The following is a 15031-nucleotide window of genomic DNA, read 5'->3' as shown; positions in this document are numbered from 1 at the left end:
TGACACACTGCGGCCTCCTGGGCCAGCCCAGCTCCAGCCCTTCCCCTTTCCATGACAGCCCACGTGTTCTCCCCCAGGCACAGCCTCTGCTCAGTGCCCACCGGGACAGCTCTGCAAAGGGCCCCAGCAGCTATGGGTCTAATGTACATCTAGAGGCCAGGGCCATTGCTCCAGGGACCCCATGGTCCCACCAAGACAACCGTTTTCTCCACTGTTTGTGGGGGAGGGAACGCAGCCCCTCTGTGGCCCAGAGCCCTAGAAGGTCCCAGGGCCTCAAGGATGTCCAGAGGAGAAACCCCGAGCCCAGGGAAGGCCCAGGTCTTGCCTGTGATCGCGCAGAGCCAGAAGCAGACCCGGCTCTTCTGATTTCGGTCCCAGGGCAGTCAAGTACCAGGGCAAGAGAATGGCCTTTGAATTTCAAGTTTGAGTCTAGCATTTATGGCCTGAGATAAAGCACTACCTCACGGCGCCTCAATTTCCACACCTGTAAAATAGAAAACAATAATAACAGTAATACTAGTAAACCCCTCCTCTACAAGACGGCTGGGCAAGCTCACACAAGAGAATGTATAGAAATTAATTCACGGCGTTCCCGTCGTGGCGCAGTGGTTGACGAATCCGACTAGGAACCATGAGGTTGCGGGTTCGGTCCCTGCCCTTGCTCAGTGGGTTAACGATCCGGTGTTGCCGTGAGCTGTAGTGTAGGTTGCAGACGTGGCTCGGATCCTGCGTTGCTGTGGCTCTGGCGTAGGCTGGTGGCTACAGCTCCGATTCGACCCCTAGCCTGGGAACCTCCATATGCCGCAGGAGCGGCCCAAGAAATAGCAAAAAGACAAAAAAAAGAGAAATTAATTCGCAAGTGACCAAGGGCTGCTTAAGTGCGACACAGATATTGCTATTATTCTAGAACTTAGAGCGCTGCATGTATTAAGGACTCCAAAAATGTCTGCTGGTGGAATGGATGAATGTTTGTGGGATGGTGAGGGATGAACAAAGGACTCCAGGATCACTGATTTGTTTAGGTGGGTGGGATCAAGGAAGGCTTCAGAGAGGGGGTGACATGTGAGATGGGCTTTGACAGAGGAGTAGAAGCCCATCAGGGAGGAAAAAAGGAGCATGAACAGTGTTCAGAAATGGGGAAATGCGGGAGTTCCCGTTGTGGCTCAGTGGTTAATGAATCCGACTAGGAACCATGAGGTTGCGGGTTCAATCCCTGGCCTTGCTCAGTGGGTTAAAGGATCCGGCATTGCGATGAGCTGTGGTGTAGGTCATAGAGGTGGCTCCGATCCTGCGTTGCTGTGGCTGTGGCGTAGGCCGGTGGCTGCAGCTCTGATGCAACCCTTAGCCTGGGAACCTCCATATGCTGCGGATGCGACCCTAAAAAGACAAAAGATAAAAAAAAAGAAAAAGAAATGGGGAAATGCAGCCATGGCCTCCAAAGAGGTGTGGATACCAACTCCACGTGCAGGTTTGGGCTCCAGACCCTGCTCAAAACACACCCCTCTCCTCAGAGCCTGTGCATGATACACTGAATGCAGGGAGCTAGCAGTTTATTAAATCCTAAAATATACCTTGTCAGAGAAGAAATAACCTTCTAATCTAACTTCCCATTTGATAGGTAAGGAGCCGACGTGCCTTAACAAAGACCCTAGAGCAGGTTCAGGGCACTAGGGCCTGTTTTCATAAGTGAAGTTTTGTTGGAACATAGCCACGCCCACTCATTTACATATTGTCCAGGGCAGCTGTCTTGATATACTGGCAGCATCGAGTGGTTGCAAGAGACCCTAAGGCCTGTGCAGCCTAAAAGATTTACTATCTGGACATTTACAGAAAAGCAGTTCACCAACTTCTGTCCTATAGCGAGGCAGTGGCAGAACTAAGATGGGAGCCAGGCCCCCGACTCCCTGTTGGGTGTTCTTGAACTCAGTGCAGCTGACCCCACCCACCAGGCCCCATCCCACCCCATGTATCACTGCCCACGGGATGCAATTTCAGGCAGCCAGGCTGTGGGTAGGCTCAGCTCCAGGACACATAGTGCAGCCAACGGGGAATACCCAGACTGGCCACTGTTGCCCCCATGACCCAACGAGGCTTCCTGTTGAGAACAGTTCAGTCCCTTTGGGGGGAGTCTACCAAGGAGATGCCAACGAGTGCCTGCTTCTCCTCCATGGGCAAAACAGGAAGGCTGGAGAGGGTAATATAGGACGCAAGCCAGCCAGATGCCAGACTCACAGACACAGCCTTTCAAGAAGCGCACTGGGGGGGTGGGGAGGGGACTGGCATCTGCAGCCATCTGCTGAGATGGCCAAGTCTGCTTTAAATCGTGCTGTAGAATTCCTTTCTCTATGCCAGGCTGTCCCTGGTGGATTCATTTAATTAAAACCCCACCAGATTCAATCTGTCAGAAGTTCTAAGCTTACACACGTTCTGTCCAGCTGGTCATCGGATGCAATCAGGCCACAGGCCTGGGTCGTGGCCACCTGCTGCAGTGGCTGGCCTGGAACAGACCCCGCAGCCCCCAGATCCGTACCCTTCCCCGTGTGACACGGCTCTGTCTGGGCCTCCTGCTCTGTCCATCCTCCCTGGCTCCACCCCATTCAAGCTTCATGTTCATCTTTGCTGCCTCCCTTCCCTGATTCACTCATTCAACAGAGATTCATGAAGCACCAGCTTCATGCCAGGCACTCTTCTAAGTGTGGGGAATCTGGTAGTAACAAAAGAGACAAACATATCTGCGCTCATGGGGCTTACTGTTTAAACCCACAAATGGGAGCTCCCATTGAGGCTCAGCGGGTGAAGAACCCGACCTAGGGTCCTTGAGGATGAGGGTTCGACCCCTGGCCTCACTCAGTGGGTTAAGGATCCGGCATTGCCGTGAGCTGTGGTGTAAGTCGAAGACACAGCTGAATCTGGCATGGATGTGGCTGTGGCTGCAGCGTAGACTGGCAGCTCCAGCTCCTACTCAACCCCTAGCCTGGGAACTTCCATTAGCTGCAGGTGTGGCCCTAAAAATAAACAAACAAACAAACCCACAAATGCAAGAGCACCTCACACACTGTGTATCTACTCTTTCTTTCTCCTCTCTTCCTCTGCTCCCCTCTCCGCTCCTGAACCCAGTTTAAGCCTGAGCACTTGGCAGTGGGACCATGCAGAGTGCTCCCAAGGCATCCTCCTGCCTGCCATCTTCCTCCACCATCCCCACCCAAACACACAGGGACACCAGGAAACTCTATCTTTTTTTTTTTTTTTTTTTTTTTGTCTTTTTGCCTTTTCTAGGGCCGCATATGGAGGTTCCCAGGCTAGGGGTCCAATTGGAACTGTAGCCGCCGGCCTACACCACAGCAACGTAGGATCCGAGCTGCGTCTGGGACCTACACCACAGCTCATGGCAACACCAGATCCTTAACCCACTGAGCAAGGCCAGGGATCGAACCCACAACCTCATGGTTCCTAGTCGGATTCGTTAACCACTGAGCCATGATGGGAACTCCCAGGAAACTCCATCTTGATACCTCTTTGGCATGTGCCTCATTCTACTCGGGAGCCAACCATTGCTTTCAAGTTAAGATTTGAATTCCTGAACCTGCCCTTCAAAGCTCTTCACATTTTAGCCCTTGCTCATCATTCCAACCTTCACTGCTCAAGTGACCTTTCTGCTCCAAAAAACGCAGAAATTTTGTGGTTGTTGGGTTTATAACATTCATTGCATACTACTTATAAAAGGAATAGATTTTTATAGAAAATATAGAATCTATAGAAGAAAATTACAAGTAATCATGAGCCCATGACTCCAAGATAAACTCTTATGAGTTTTTAGTATATTTACGTCTAGCTTCTCTTTCTGTGTGTGTGTGTATGTGTATGTGTGTGGATGGCTATGGTTTTCATATTTATATATTGCATATGGGATCCCATTACACATCACGGGTTGTATCCTACCATTTGTATTTAACATTTTACGGTGGTTTCCTACGTAATTAAGAGACTCCTAAGAACAGGACTTTAATGGCTGCACAATATTCCACCACATAAATACACCTTAATATGTTTAACCAAACCCGATTGGTAAATATTCAGACTGTTTGCAATTTTTCACAATGAAAACGCCGCTATAAACATCCTTGTTCATAAATCTTTGTTCCGATCTCTGGTTATTTTCCCAGGAGAGATTCCTAGAAGTGGCATTGCAGGGTCACAAGCAGACACATTTCCAAGGTTCTTGAGGCGTTCACGCGGCTGCCTTCCTGAGAGTTTGCCCGGCCCCCCATTTATAAAAATGCCCATCAGCCTCGGGTTGACTTTCTCTGCCCCTAGCATGCCACGCGTCTCCCTAGCCTTGTGTCTTTGTTTCAGCAGCTTCCCTACATTTCCCATCCATCTTTCAGAGCTCAGGGCAAATGCCACCTCCTCCGTGAAGCCCTTCCTGATCTGCAAACCAAAGTTGTCCATCACTAGCCCGTCCTCACATCCCATCTTGAATCCTTCCTAAAACATTGCCCGCCTTTGCCTTGCATTTTAATAATTTGTGTAATAATACCCTCTTCTTTGGACAGAGCACTGAGGTTTTCAAAATGCTTCCACTGAGATGTTTCATCTGATGCACTTTCAGACAGAAAGTGTTTTGACATTAAGCGCTATAGTCTGATCATCTGGGCCTACTTCCCCCGGCCCCATGACCCACCTCCAGTCTGGCCCAATCTCAGACTAGCCCTTGATGTAACAGAAGCTCCTATCAGCCTTCACTCTTCCTGTCCTACCCGAATACACTTGAGGAAGCTCCCCTCTGCAACAAGGACGGAGCTGGATCCAAGCGCCCTGGATTCCAGTCCCGGCTCCGTCCTTGCCCCTCTCTGGGCCTCAGTTTACCCATCTATAAAATGAGTGAGTTGAACCCCATCGTCTCCCATATACCAGGACGGATGGCTCCTGTGACCCCCCAACCCCAGGCACCCAGAGCTGCCTTGGGGTGCCTCTGAGGGCCCCTGTAACAAAACCGGCCTCTGGGATAGGCCAGAGGGAGCTGGCCAGGCAGGCAGGCCTGGCTCTAGGCCAGGCTGTGTCTGCAAACACTGACCTTGGCTGCCGCAAGGATTTTCCATGACACCAGCACGGCCCCCCCAGCTCCCCCTAATCCCATGTGGGCCTGCAGGGAGGATGGGAGGCGAGGGGGGCTGTCCTACATCAGAGGACCCTGAATGGGAGTCACAGGGACACCTGAGGAGGGGAGAGGGCTAAAGGAGAGAAAGAGGAGAGGGCAGTGGACCCCCCCCCCCCCGCCATGGGAAGCCAGGGAGGAGGCGGGGGAAGGGAGGACCACAGTGGGAGTGGGGACAGAGCTGAGCGTGGAGCCAGGAAGATGGGACGAGAGGCCCTGGGAGGGGGGCAGGGCCCAGGGAGGGAGGGCCTGTGCCTCAGAGCTGTCGTTCCAGGAGCTCTGGCCTGGAGGGGGACAAACTCCAGACCCCGTTCTGTACATTGGTCCCTCCCCCCAGCCCAGGTCCTTGAGGCCCCATGGTTTCCCAGGCCTCACTGGGGCCTTGGCCCGGCCGGGGACAGGGGGTTCCTTCCGGGCCCTGAAGCAGACTTCATCTTGCAGGGTCCTAGGGGCCACAGGAAGGGCAGGAGCTCTGAGTCACAAAGGGCCCTCCCACCAGGCCGGGCCCCTCCCGCTGCTGGGTGTCTCTCCTCCGCATCTCAGACTCCTAGCATCTCAGACTTCCAGGCCGTCTGGGCTGAACCACGTTATCTGAGCAGCTGTACCCACCAGGCCTCGCGCCGGACACTGAGAGGACTTGCTGGCCCCTCCAGGAGCTCAGAGCCCGGCAGGGCTCCTCGGTAGATGTGACTGCAGAGATCCCGGCCTGCGAGTGGGGCAGAGAGAAAGGCCCCTGCAGCTCTGGGGAGGTGCCCCAAAGGGTCCTGGGAAAGGCAGGGCTGAGCTGCATCCTGAAGGAGGCAAGGAGATGGCCCGCGCTCCCCCGACCCCCCATCCTCCCCCAGCTGGGCAGCCTCCCCCTGCCCCCCCGCCGCTGCCCCACCACCCACGGGCCTGGGCACTCCTGCCAGCTTCCTTCCGCCTCATCTCTTTTAACACACCCATTAAGCTCCTCCGGAGGCTCCTGCCCACTTCCTGGCTTCACACTGCTGCCACCTCCAGACCAAGGCGACGGCTCCCCGTCTGTGCCTCAGGCCCCTGAGGAGACAGGCTCCTCCGTGGGCCTTTCTGAAGGGCCCTCTGCAGGCCCAGCAGGAAAGCCCGGCCCCCTCGGGCGGGGCGGAGGCGGCGGAGGCGGGGGTGCTGGGTCTCACAGCCAGTCCCCGGAGCTGCCCCGTCTCCCTCCAGCCCCCACTCCTCTCTGGCTGCACCCTGAGGTCCCACCCCCTCCCCATGTCCAGCTTGGCATCTGCCCAGCTCAGCGCAGTGTGCACAGCCTCTGGGCACCTCTGGCCACGGGTCACCTCATCCGTCTTCTCTCAGGGCAAACATTAGCCTGGCAAGGGCCATATTTACATTAGATAACTGGGTCTGTGGGGAACTCAGAAACAGGTTGCAGCTAGGCACTGCCAAGGGCTGGGCGTTTCTAATCCACAGAAGGGCTGGGCCAGCCAGAGATGGAACAACAGAGCATCTCAGAGTCAAAGACCTGCAAGAAGGACCTTAGAGTTCTTTTTTTTGGCTTTTTTTGTCTTTTTTTGTCTTTGTTGTTGTTGTTGTTGTTGTTGTTGCTATTTCTTGGGCCGCTCCCGCGGCATATGGAGGTTCCCAGGCTAGGGGTTGAATCGGAGCTGTAGCCACCGGCCTACGCCAGAGCCACAGCAACGCAGGATCCGAGCCACGTCTGCAACCTACACCACAGCTCACGGCAACGCCGGATCGTTAACCCACCGAGCAAGGGCAGGGACCGAACCCACAACCTCATCGTTCCCAGTCGGATTCGTTAACCACTGCGCCACGACGGGAACTCCGACCTTAGAGTTCTTGATGCTACAGAGGAGCGTTTCCCAAACTGTGTGCCAGGGAACAACTGTGCAGCAATATGTGCTGCAAGAGAAGCGTGCAAAGGTCACGTGAGTGAGAAAACATAAGGACTTTCACCTTGAGGGACCTTGCTCGTTGACATGCACACGGCTCTGATAAAGTCTCCGCTTAAATCAAATGACAGCAAATCCAGTTGAATTCGGCATTCCTGCAATTTCATTTAACCAAGCAACCCTTTGCGCCTCCAACCTTAATCAGCAGTCCATAGAACTGGTATTCCAGGAAATTGCCTTCTGAGAATGTTGATGCTGAAAGGAACTTTAAAGACCATCTAATCTCGATGTTCCCCAAACATTCCTACTAATAATTCATATTTATTGATCCCAACATCCTAAGCATTTTAAGTCAACTAACTGATCAAATCCCCACAGCCACTCTATGAGGTAAGTACATCCCTAGTCCCATTTTACAGATGAGGAAACTGAGGCACTTAGAAGATTAAGTAACCTGGCCAAAGTTGAAAGCCGTTTGACTCCATAAGCTGTGTTCTCACCTACACCACGAACCTATAGAGATCCCTGTGGAAAACCGGAATAACTCCACGCAAAGAGAAATAACCCCACGGCGGTATTTCAAAAACATAATGATAACTTAGTTCAATATTGTCAAATCAGTTTTTCTATGCTAATCAGAAGTTCTAATTGGCAGATGTGTTCCTAATGAATTCTGATAGGAAAATAATTACTCTCTGCACAATTATCTATTTGAGGTAGTAGCTACACTGTCCTGATCAATACATTTTACTTCATGTACAAAATCATTCAAAATTTAGACCATATGAACGGGCAGATGAACAAAAAGAAAGAAAAGGCATCCACAGCAGAGGAAAGGGTGGAAACCTTTTTTCTTGCCCTATCTTCCCATGTCACAGATGAGGAAATCAGGCCCAGAGAGGGAAAAGCTTTGCCCAAGGCCCAAAGCTGGCTATGGTCAGGGCCCGGTCGGATCCCTAGAGCTCTTGCCTCCTGGGCCCATGCTCTTTCCTCCATCCAGGCTGTGCCCAGCATCCTAGCTCTGTGGCCAGCTAGGCCAGGGGTAAGAGGTCAGGCACTTGAGCTGGAGGGCATCTGAGGTCAATGGGGAGCAGACGGCTGAGCCCAATCCAGCCAAAGCTATTACCCAGGGCTCAGGCTGGTTGTTTGTGCTTTGACTAGAAGGAAAGAGGCCACGGGGGGCGGGGGGGGGGGGGAATGTCCAATAAGAGGAAGGGCTGGACCCCCAGGCCTCTGCATCTCCCTCCAAGACAGACCTTCCACCAGTTTCTGAGCCCCTTGGTGACGCTGAGGGAAAAACAGAACCGAGGCCCAGGTGTTCTCATCCCACCTAATTTTTTCTGCTGTCCCAAATGTGCATAATCAATATTTATGTCCAGCCACATAATTTTTCTGTCTAGCCACTTGGCCTCCTCAGGTCAATTCTGTGCTCCAGCCAGGTTTCAGGGCCATCTCTCAGCTAAGTTGCTCCCGAGCAGGGGCTGCCAGGCTCTGGTTGAATGAACAGGTCAACTTTGGTCATGCTGAGCCAGAGGACAAAGGACAGGGCACTGAGTTTGGAACAGAATAGCCCAGGTTACAGTGCTGGCTCTGCCATTCACCAGCTATGTGACCTTGAGAAGGTCACTCTGCGCCTCCATTACCTCATTTGTACAAGAGGAGAACTGGGCCAGAGGATCGGTGAGGACTTTACTGGCTCTGAGAACCTTCAAGTCTGTGATGGAGTCAGGCTCTGAGAGGCAAGAGCTAAAGTCTCATGGTTGGGGCGTGAGTTGCTGTTTTTGTTTTCTGGGTTTGGTTTTGCTTTGTTTGCTTTTGAGGGCTGTACTTGTGGCCTATGGGAGTTCCCAGGCCAGGGGTCAAATCAGAGCTGCAGCTGCTGGCCTACACCACAGCCACAGCCATGTGGGATCTGACCTGGGTCTGGGACCTACACCACAGCTCACGGCAACGCCGGATCCTTAACCCATTGGGCGAGGCCAGGAATTGAACCCACATCCTCGTGGACACTAGTCGGATTCGTTTCCGCTGAGCCACAGTGGGAACTCCTGGAGCATGAGTTCCAACTGCTCAATCCGCCGGGTACCATGAGGGAGGGTCCTCAGAGAATCAGCCCGTGTGTGTGTGTGTGTGTGTGTGTGTGTCTGTGTGTGTGTGTGTGTGTGCGCGCGCACACGTGCGCAAGACAAAAGGACAGCAGGAGGCCGTCACCTGGAGACGCAGGGCTGGACAAGAAGGAGATGGGGACTCCTTTTCGTTCCTGTCTCCCTTGTAAACCCAAGTCTGATGTGGGCAAGCACTGGGCAGGCGGCCGGCCCGCTGGCAGGCAGACGGGCCTTGCCAAACTCCCAGTTACTTCCCAGAAGTCCCAGGGCCCCCACCCCCAACCCCGGGGACTGGCTCCACCCCAACTGGCAGCCCTCCATGCTGGGCACCCACGTCAGCAGGTCCTCGAGGCTCCCTCGCCCTTTCACCCAGTGACAAGACAACAGGCGAAGGGGCGGGGTCACACTGCCCCAGGTCTGAGGCTTGGAAGAGCATCTGAATCCCTGGATATCGTACCCTGTTGCCACTTCCGCCCTGTCCAGCTCAGGGCAGTGCCCCAGGATGAGGCTCCCAGTGCGATGCTCGGGCCTCAGTTTCCCGCGCGGGTGGCCCTTCCTGAATGGTAAACTGGCTCTGAGGCATCTGAGTGATGAGTCAGAAAGCCCTAGCGGTCTTGGCCAAGTCACAAGGCTGCTCCAGCCTTCCCTGCTCCAGCTATAAAGCAGAGATAGTCAGAATAATGACCGTGTAGGAGTTTTGTGGATTAAAGTTAAAAATGTATCTGAAAGATAAGACCTTAGCCTGTGGTAGGAAGCGAGAGCAGGCCCTGGGGGCATCCGGCTCAAGGGCCAGGCACGTCTAGGCTGGGGCCACCCTGGACACACGTTGGTGGCTGTAGCAGCACGTGAGGCTCGGGCCTAGGGGCCTTTGGTTAAGCCTGGATGGGCCCTTCGCTATGAAAAAAATCGCTAAATTCAACAGGAGGCAGACAGGGGATGGAGCCTGTCGCTTGTGGCTGGAGACAGGGAGAGCAAGAGGGCACTCAGGATCTGGGCAGGCGGGGGCAGGGAGGACAGGGGGCCAGGCCCTGGCAGAAGAAGGCGGCCACCGTGTCTGCTGGGATGCGGGCTGGATCCAGATGCGTGAGGGCTTTCCTGAAGCTGGGGGACTTTGTGAGCCATCCGCAGGAGGCAGGGAGGCCTCTGGGCCGGCAGACACTGGTTTTTCCTAAAGGACAGTGGACTTGGAGCAGTCGCAGCTTATGAACAAATACAGGGCGAGGGAGCAGTGGTGGCGAGAGGGGGGTCCCTTTCCTCGATGGTAGGATACAGCTGCCTGACCCCCCGAGACTGCCCACCCTCAGAATGACCTTCCCCTGCGAGTCCCATTACCGCCGTTTCATTTCTCAACACCACAGGTTTCAAAGCACCTTCATGCCCAGTCTCTACTGCTGACTGGCAACGGTCCAGCTCTGGCAATGGTGGCAGGGTGGGGATTCGCAGTCAGAGCTCAACCCCTGAGAGTGCAGACCAGACAAGAGAGGCCCAGAGAGGGGACAGGACTAGCCCAAGGTCACACAGCCAGCTCATGGTCAAGCTGGGCTGGTCCATGCCTCCCACTCGCTGTGAGGCCCCAGTCTCAGTGCCATGCCCTCCCCCACGCTCCGTGCTGTGCCGGCCTGGGGGACAGGGAAGGACAGGATGAGAAGCTGCTCTGGCTCCGAGCCGGCCCAGCTGTCGAGGTGAGTTGTGGTCTGGCTGCTGGGGCCGAGCTGGCGGGCACAATCTGTTCTCACCCCGCTGGGGCGCAAACGGGCCAGGCATGACGGCTCCAGAGCTCAGCTAGCCAGGCCCCTGGCAAATGGGGACACAGTCACCAGCTAGATGCCACAGCTAGGGGGCAGAGAAGCCCATTCTAAGGGCAGCCCACAGCCTCACACGCCCCAGGGCAGCTGTCCCCAGACCTCCCTGGGCTTTAAGAGTCACGTGGCCTTGGGCTGACAGAGACAACACCTTTACCGGAACCGAGCTGTCCCCCAGCCCAGGTGATCGATTGGAAACCTGAGGGAAATCTGGCTTCATTCATCACGAATCACACGGAGCTGTTACTGAGCGCTTGCTATGCCCCAGGCTGTACGCTAAAGGCACTACACATGTTATCTCGCTTATTTCTCCCCAAAAGCCCGGTGATGCAGGCGCGACTTATTAGCCCTATGTTATAGATGTGGAAACCAAGGCTCAGGGAGGATTTTAAAAAAACACAGTCCGTGGCAGAGTCAGGAATCTGAGTTCAAATCAGACGCCAAAGCAGATGGTATGCTGCCCTGTCATCAATTCATCAGACGAGCCGTATTTGGGGCATACCCCATGGGTGTGGCTGCCTATGCGGAGGGGGACCAGGGAAGACGACAAGGTCCAGCAGTACCCACGCCTTCCACCCCAAGGGAGTACTGAGCTGTCCATACGTAGTTTAGGGACCTGAGGGACAGAGCAGGGGACGGTGGTAACAATGACCCTGGACTTCGAAATTGAACATTCTCAGTGCCACTCAAAGCAGGGATCACTTTCAGCTGTGAGCAATCCGGGACACCTGCATGGAAGAAGAAGCATTTGATGAAGTTTTGCTAAAGTTTAGCAAGGAGGAAAAAATGGAGAGCCTGTCAGCATTATTTTATTATAATAATCCTATTAATAAAAGTGATAAATATCTTAACAGATCAGCGAAGGAAGCAGGGCCAGACCAGCAGACATTATTTTACAGTTGGGGAAACATGCTCAGAGAGGGTGAGCGATTTGCCCAAGGTCACACAGCCACTAGCGACAGGGCCAGAACTTGTGCCTAGGGCTTTTAAGTTACCATCTTGGGTCCTTTCCCCTTGGAGTCTTCAGGCAGAATTCTTGACTTAGGCCATGTGACTGGCTGGCTGGCTGGCTTGGAGGGAGGCTTTGCCTCTGCCTGGCTCCTGGCCCACTGAGGGCGGAGGAACTGGGGGGGGGGGGCATGATAGGGGTTGAGGTTGTCTGACTGGTGATAGTAACACCTGGAAGAACCACCAGGGCTCTTCCTTTGACAAAGACAATGCCACATCCCCTTGAGGACAGACCCTACTTTGGGACCAGGCACAGAGGATGACCCCCGGGCCCCAGACTGGGTCTGATGAGGACTCTGGAGCATTAAGTCATGGCGGGAGGGAACTGTCTCCTTTCTCCTTCTCTGACATGGGTGGACCTGCTGCTGCCTCTGGGAGATTGGAGGGCCCCAGGCTCGAACTACCATCCTAAGCTTTGGCTGAAATTAAGGAAGTCATCAAGACGCATCTGTGCCCCAGGTTCCCCCCTTCACACTGAATCCCAGAATGTCAGAACTCGTTTGGTCCAACCTCCACCCATTACAGTCAAGGAAACAGAGGCCCAGAAAGACACGGAAGAGGTCCAAAGCCCACAGACACTAAACCAAAACCCAGGTCTCCCAACTGACTCGCCGGTACCGTTCCCTCTATCCATACTGCCTCTAGACTTAAGTTGCCAACAGCAGTACGAGTCAGCTCCTTTTCTGGGTATAGAAAACAGCCAGGTCTTTGAAGCCACCTTGCCTCTAATTCAAAGGCAGGTTGCTCTGCTTCCAAACAATGAGACCTTGGAAAAGTCACCCAACCCTCCCAGTTTCCCCCTTTATTCCTACTCTCCCCACGGAGAGTCATGAGAGTAAATGAGAAGGCATCAGCAAGGAACTAGCACAGCGCCTGGGGACAAGGATGCGCCCATAATTGTGTGTTGTCTTCCCTCGGGCCAAAAGAAAGAAAGGGGGTAGGAAAGACGAGAGAAAGGGGGAGGAAGGCAGGTTTCTGAACGGGCAGCCCCTTAGCCAGTGCTTCCTCTTCTCTTTCCCCGTCTTCCCCAGGCTATGGCCACGCAGCGCCCAGCACAGACGGCGGCAAGGTGTTCTGCATGTTCTACGCGCTCTTGGGCATCCCGCTCACGCTGGTCATGTTCCAGAGCCTGGGCGAGCGCATCAACACCTTCGTGAAGTACCTGCTGCACCGCGCCAAGAGGGGGCTGGGCATGCGGCGCGCCGACGTGTCCATGGCCAACATGGTGCTCATCGGCTTCTTCTCGTGCATTAGCACACTGTGCATAGGCGCCGCCGCCTTCTCCTACTACGAGCACTGGACCTTCTTTCAGGCCTACTACTACTGCTTCATCACGCTCACCACCATCGGCTTCGGCGACTACGTGGCGCTGCAGAAGGACCAGGCGCTGCAGACGCAGCCGCAGTACGTGGCCTTTAGCTTCGTCTACATCCTCACGGGCCTCACGGTCATCGGCGCCTTTCTGAACCTCGTGGTGCTGCGCTTCATGACCATGAACGCCGAGGACGAGAAGCGCGACGCCGAGCACCGCGCGCTGCTCACGCGCAACGGGCAGGCGGGCGGAGGCGGCGGCGCGGGCTGCGCGGGTGGCAGCGCGCACACCACGGACACCGCCTCGTCCACGGCGGCGGCGGGCGGCGGCGGCGGCGGCGGCTTCCGCAACGTCTACGCCGAGGTGCTGCACTTCCAGTCCATGTGCTCGTGCCTCTGGTACAAGAGCCGCGAGAAGCTGCAGTACTCCATCCCCATGATCATCCCGCGGGACCTCTCCACGTCCGACACGTGCGTCGAGCAGAGCCACTCGTCCCCGGGAGGGGGCGGCCGCTACAGCGACACGCCCTCGCACCGCTGCCTGTGCAGCGGGGCGCAGCGCTCCGCCATCAGCTCCGTGTCCACGGGCCTGCACAGCCTGTCCACCTTCCGCGGCCTCATGAAGCGCAGGAGCTCCGTGTGAACGCCCGGCGGGGCCTGCAGGACCGGGAGCGCGGGCGGGGGCCTCCTGCCCGGAGGAGCAGCGGCGGGGGTGGTTGCGAGAAGACCGCCCTAGCCGCCTTCGGCCCCTTGGGGTGCCCCTACATCCCTACAACCTTCCCCCCCCCGCCCCCCATCTCCAACTGTGCCTGCTTGAACCAGCCCGCAGGTGCCCGGGCTCTGAGGACCCCTGGAGCCCCCACTGCGCCCTGCAAATTCCGAGAAATGTGAAACTTGGGGGAGGGGGGGTTCGGGGGAGGAAAGACAGAAGCTGGGAGCCTCCCATCCCTTTGGAAACATAAGGAGCTCCCCAGTCCGCAGAGGCCCTGCTGGTATCCAGACCACCACCCCCTCCCCCTCCTCCTCCCGGAGGGAACTTCGTGTTCCTTGTCCGTTTGCATCTCTATTTATACCTCTGTCCTGCCAGGTCTCCCACCTTCCCTGGGCTCCAGATGTCAAGGTGTCTTTGTCGAGGTCACCCCCACTCGGTCCCACTCTTCTTCCTCATCCCCAGCGGTGTCTCCCCGTCTCCCACTCCCTTTTGTGTTTTGCATGGCTTTGCAGTTATGGAGGAAATGGAAACTCTGCCGTCTCTGAAGCTAGTCCCAGAAGGCAGGCAGATGGAAGCAAGGACAGGCCGGGGTGCAGGAGGGGCAGAGAAGGGAAGGGGGAGGCAGGGGCCCTCCGGTCTGCCGGGTGGTCCCCGGGAAGGTGAGAGCTAACTGGCCTCCAGTCACACCCTTCTGGGGGGCCAGGGGAGTCCAGCCTTCCAGACACTGCCCTTAGTACCAAACAGAACACTTCCTGCTCTCCATCCCTGGCCGCTGCTGCTAATTACCAATTCTTAGGTCTGTGGAGTGAGTTTGAAAACCCTGTCCTGACTACTGGGTTCGTTCGACTCTCACCACACCCCAGTTAGGTCCCCGGGGCAGGGGTTCTCAACCCCGTGTTACAGATGACACTGAGACCCAGACAGGTGAAGTGACTTGCCCAAGGTGACACAAGTAGCGAAAGGCAAAGGGAAGCAAGAACCCAGGCTGCTTGTTCTGAGCCTCCGTGCTCTCTCCTTCCGACTCCCCTGCCCGCTCTTGAAAGCAGAGTTCCTGGCCTACG

General features: G+C 55.5%; 1 protein-coding gene and 1 long non-coding RNA gene across 2 annotated transcripts in view; one reads left to right on the top strand and one right to left on the bottom strand.

Moving 5' to 3' along the window:
- KCNK3 (potassium two pore domain channel subfamily K member 3) overlaps window positions 1–14211 on the top strand; it is a 36767-nt gene extending 22556 nt beyond the window's left edge. The window contains 1 exon segment of the mRNA NM_001315680.1: window positions 12979–14211. Within this exon segment, the coding sequence (NP_001302609.1) occupies window positions 12979–13901 (923 nt within the window). The 3' untranslated portion in view covers window positions 13902–14211.
- Window positions 4044–6547, bottom strand: LOC102168019. The gene is made up of 2 exons (XR_302578.3): window positions 6097–6547; window positions 4044–5861 (listed from the first exon to the last, which is right to left on the bottom strand). It is a non-coding gene; the product is annotated as an uncharacterized LOC102168019 (long non-coding RNA).

This window comes from Sus scrofa, chromosome 3, assembly GCF_000003025.6.
Source record: "Sus scrofa isolate TJ Tabasco breed Duroc chromosome 3, Sscrofa11.1, whole genome shotgun sequence".
NCBI lineage: Eukaryota > Metazoa > Chordata > Mammalia > Artiodactyla > Suidae > Sus > Sus scrofa.
The sequence above is the reverse complement of the archived record's forward strand: the minus strand, read 5'-3'. Positions and strand labels throughout refer to the sequence as shown.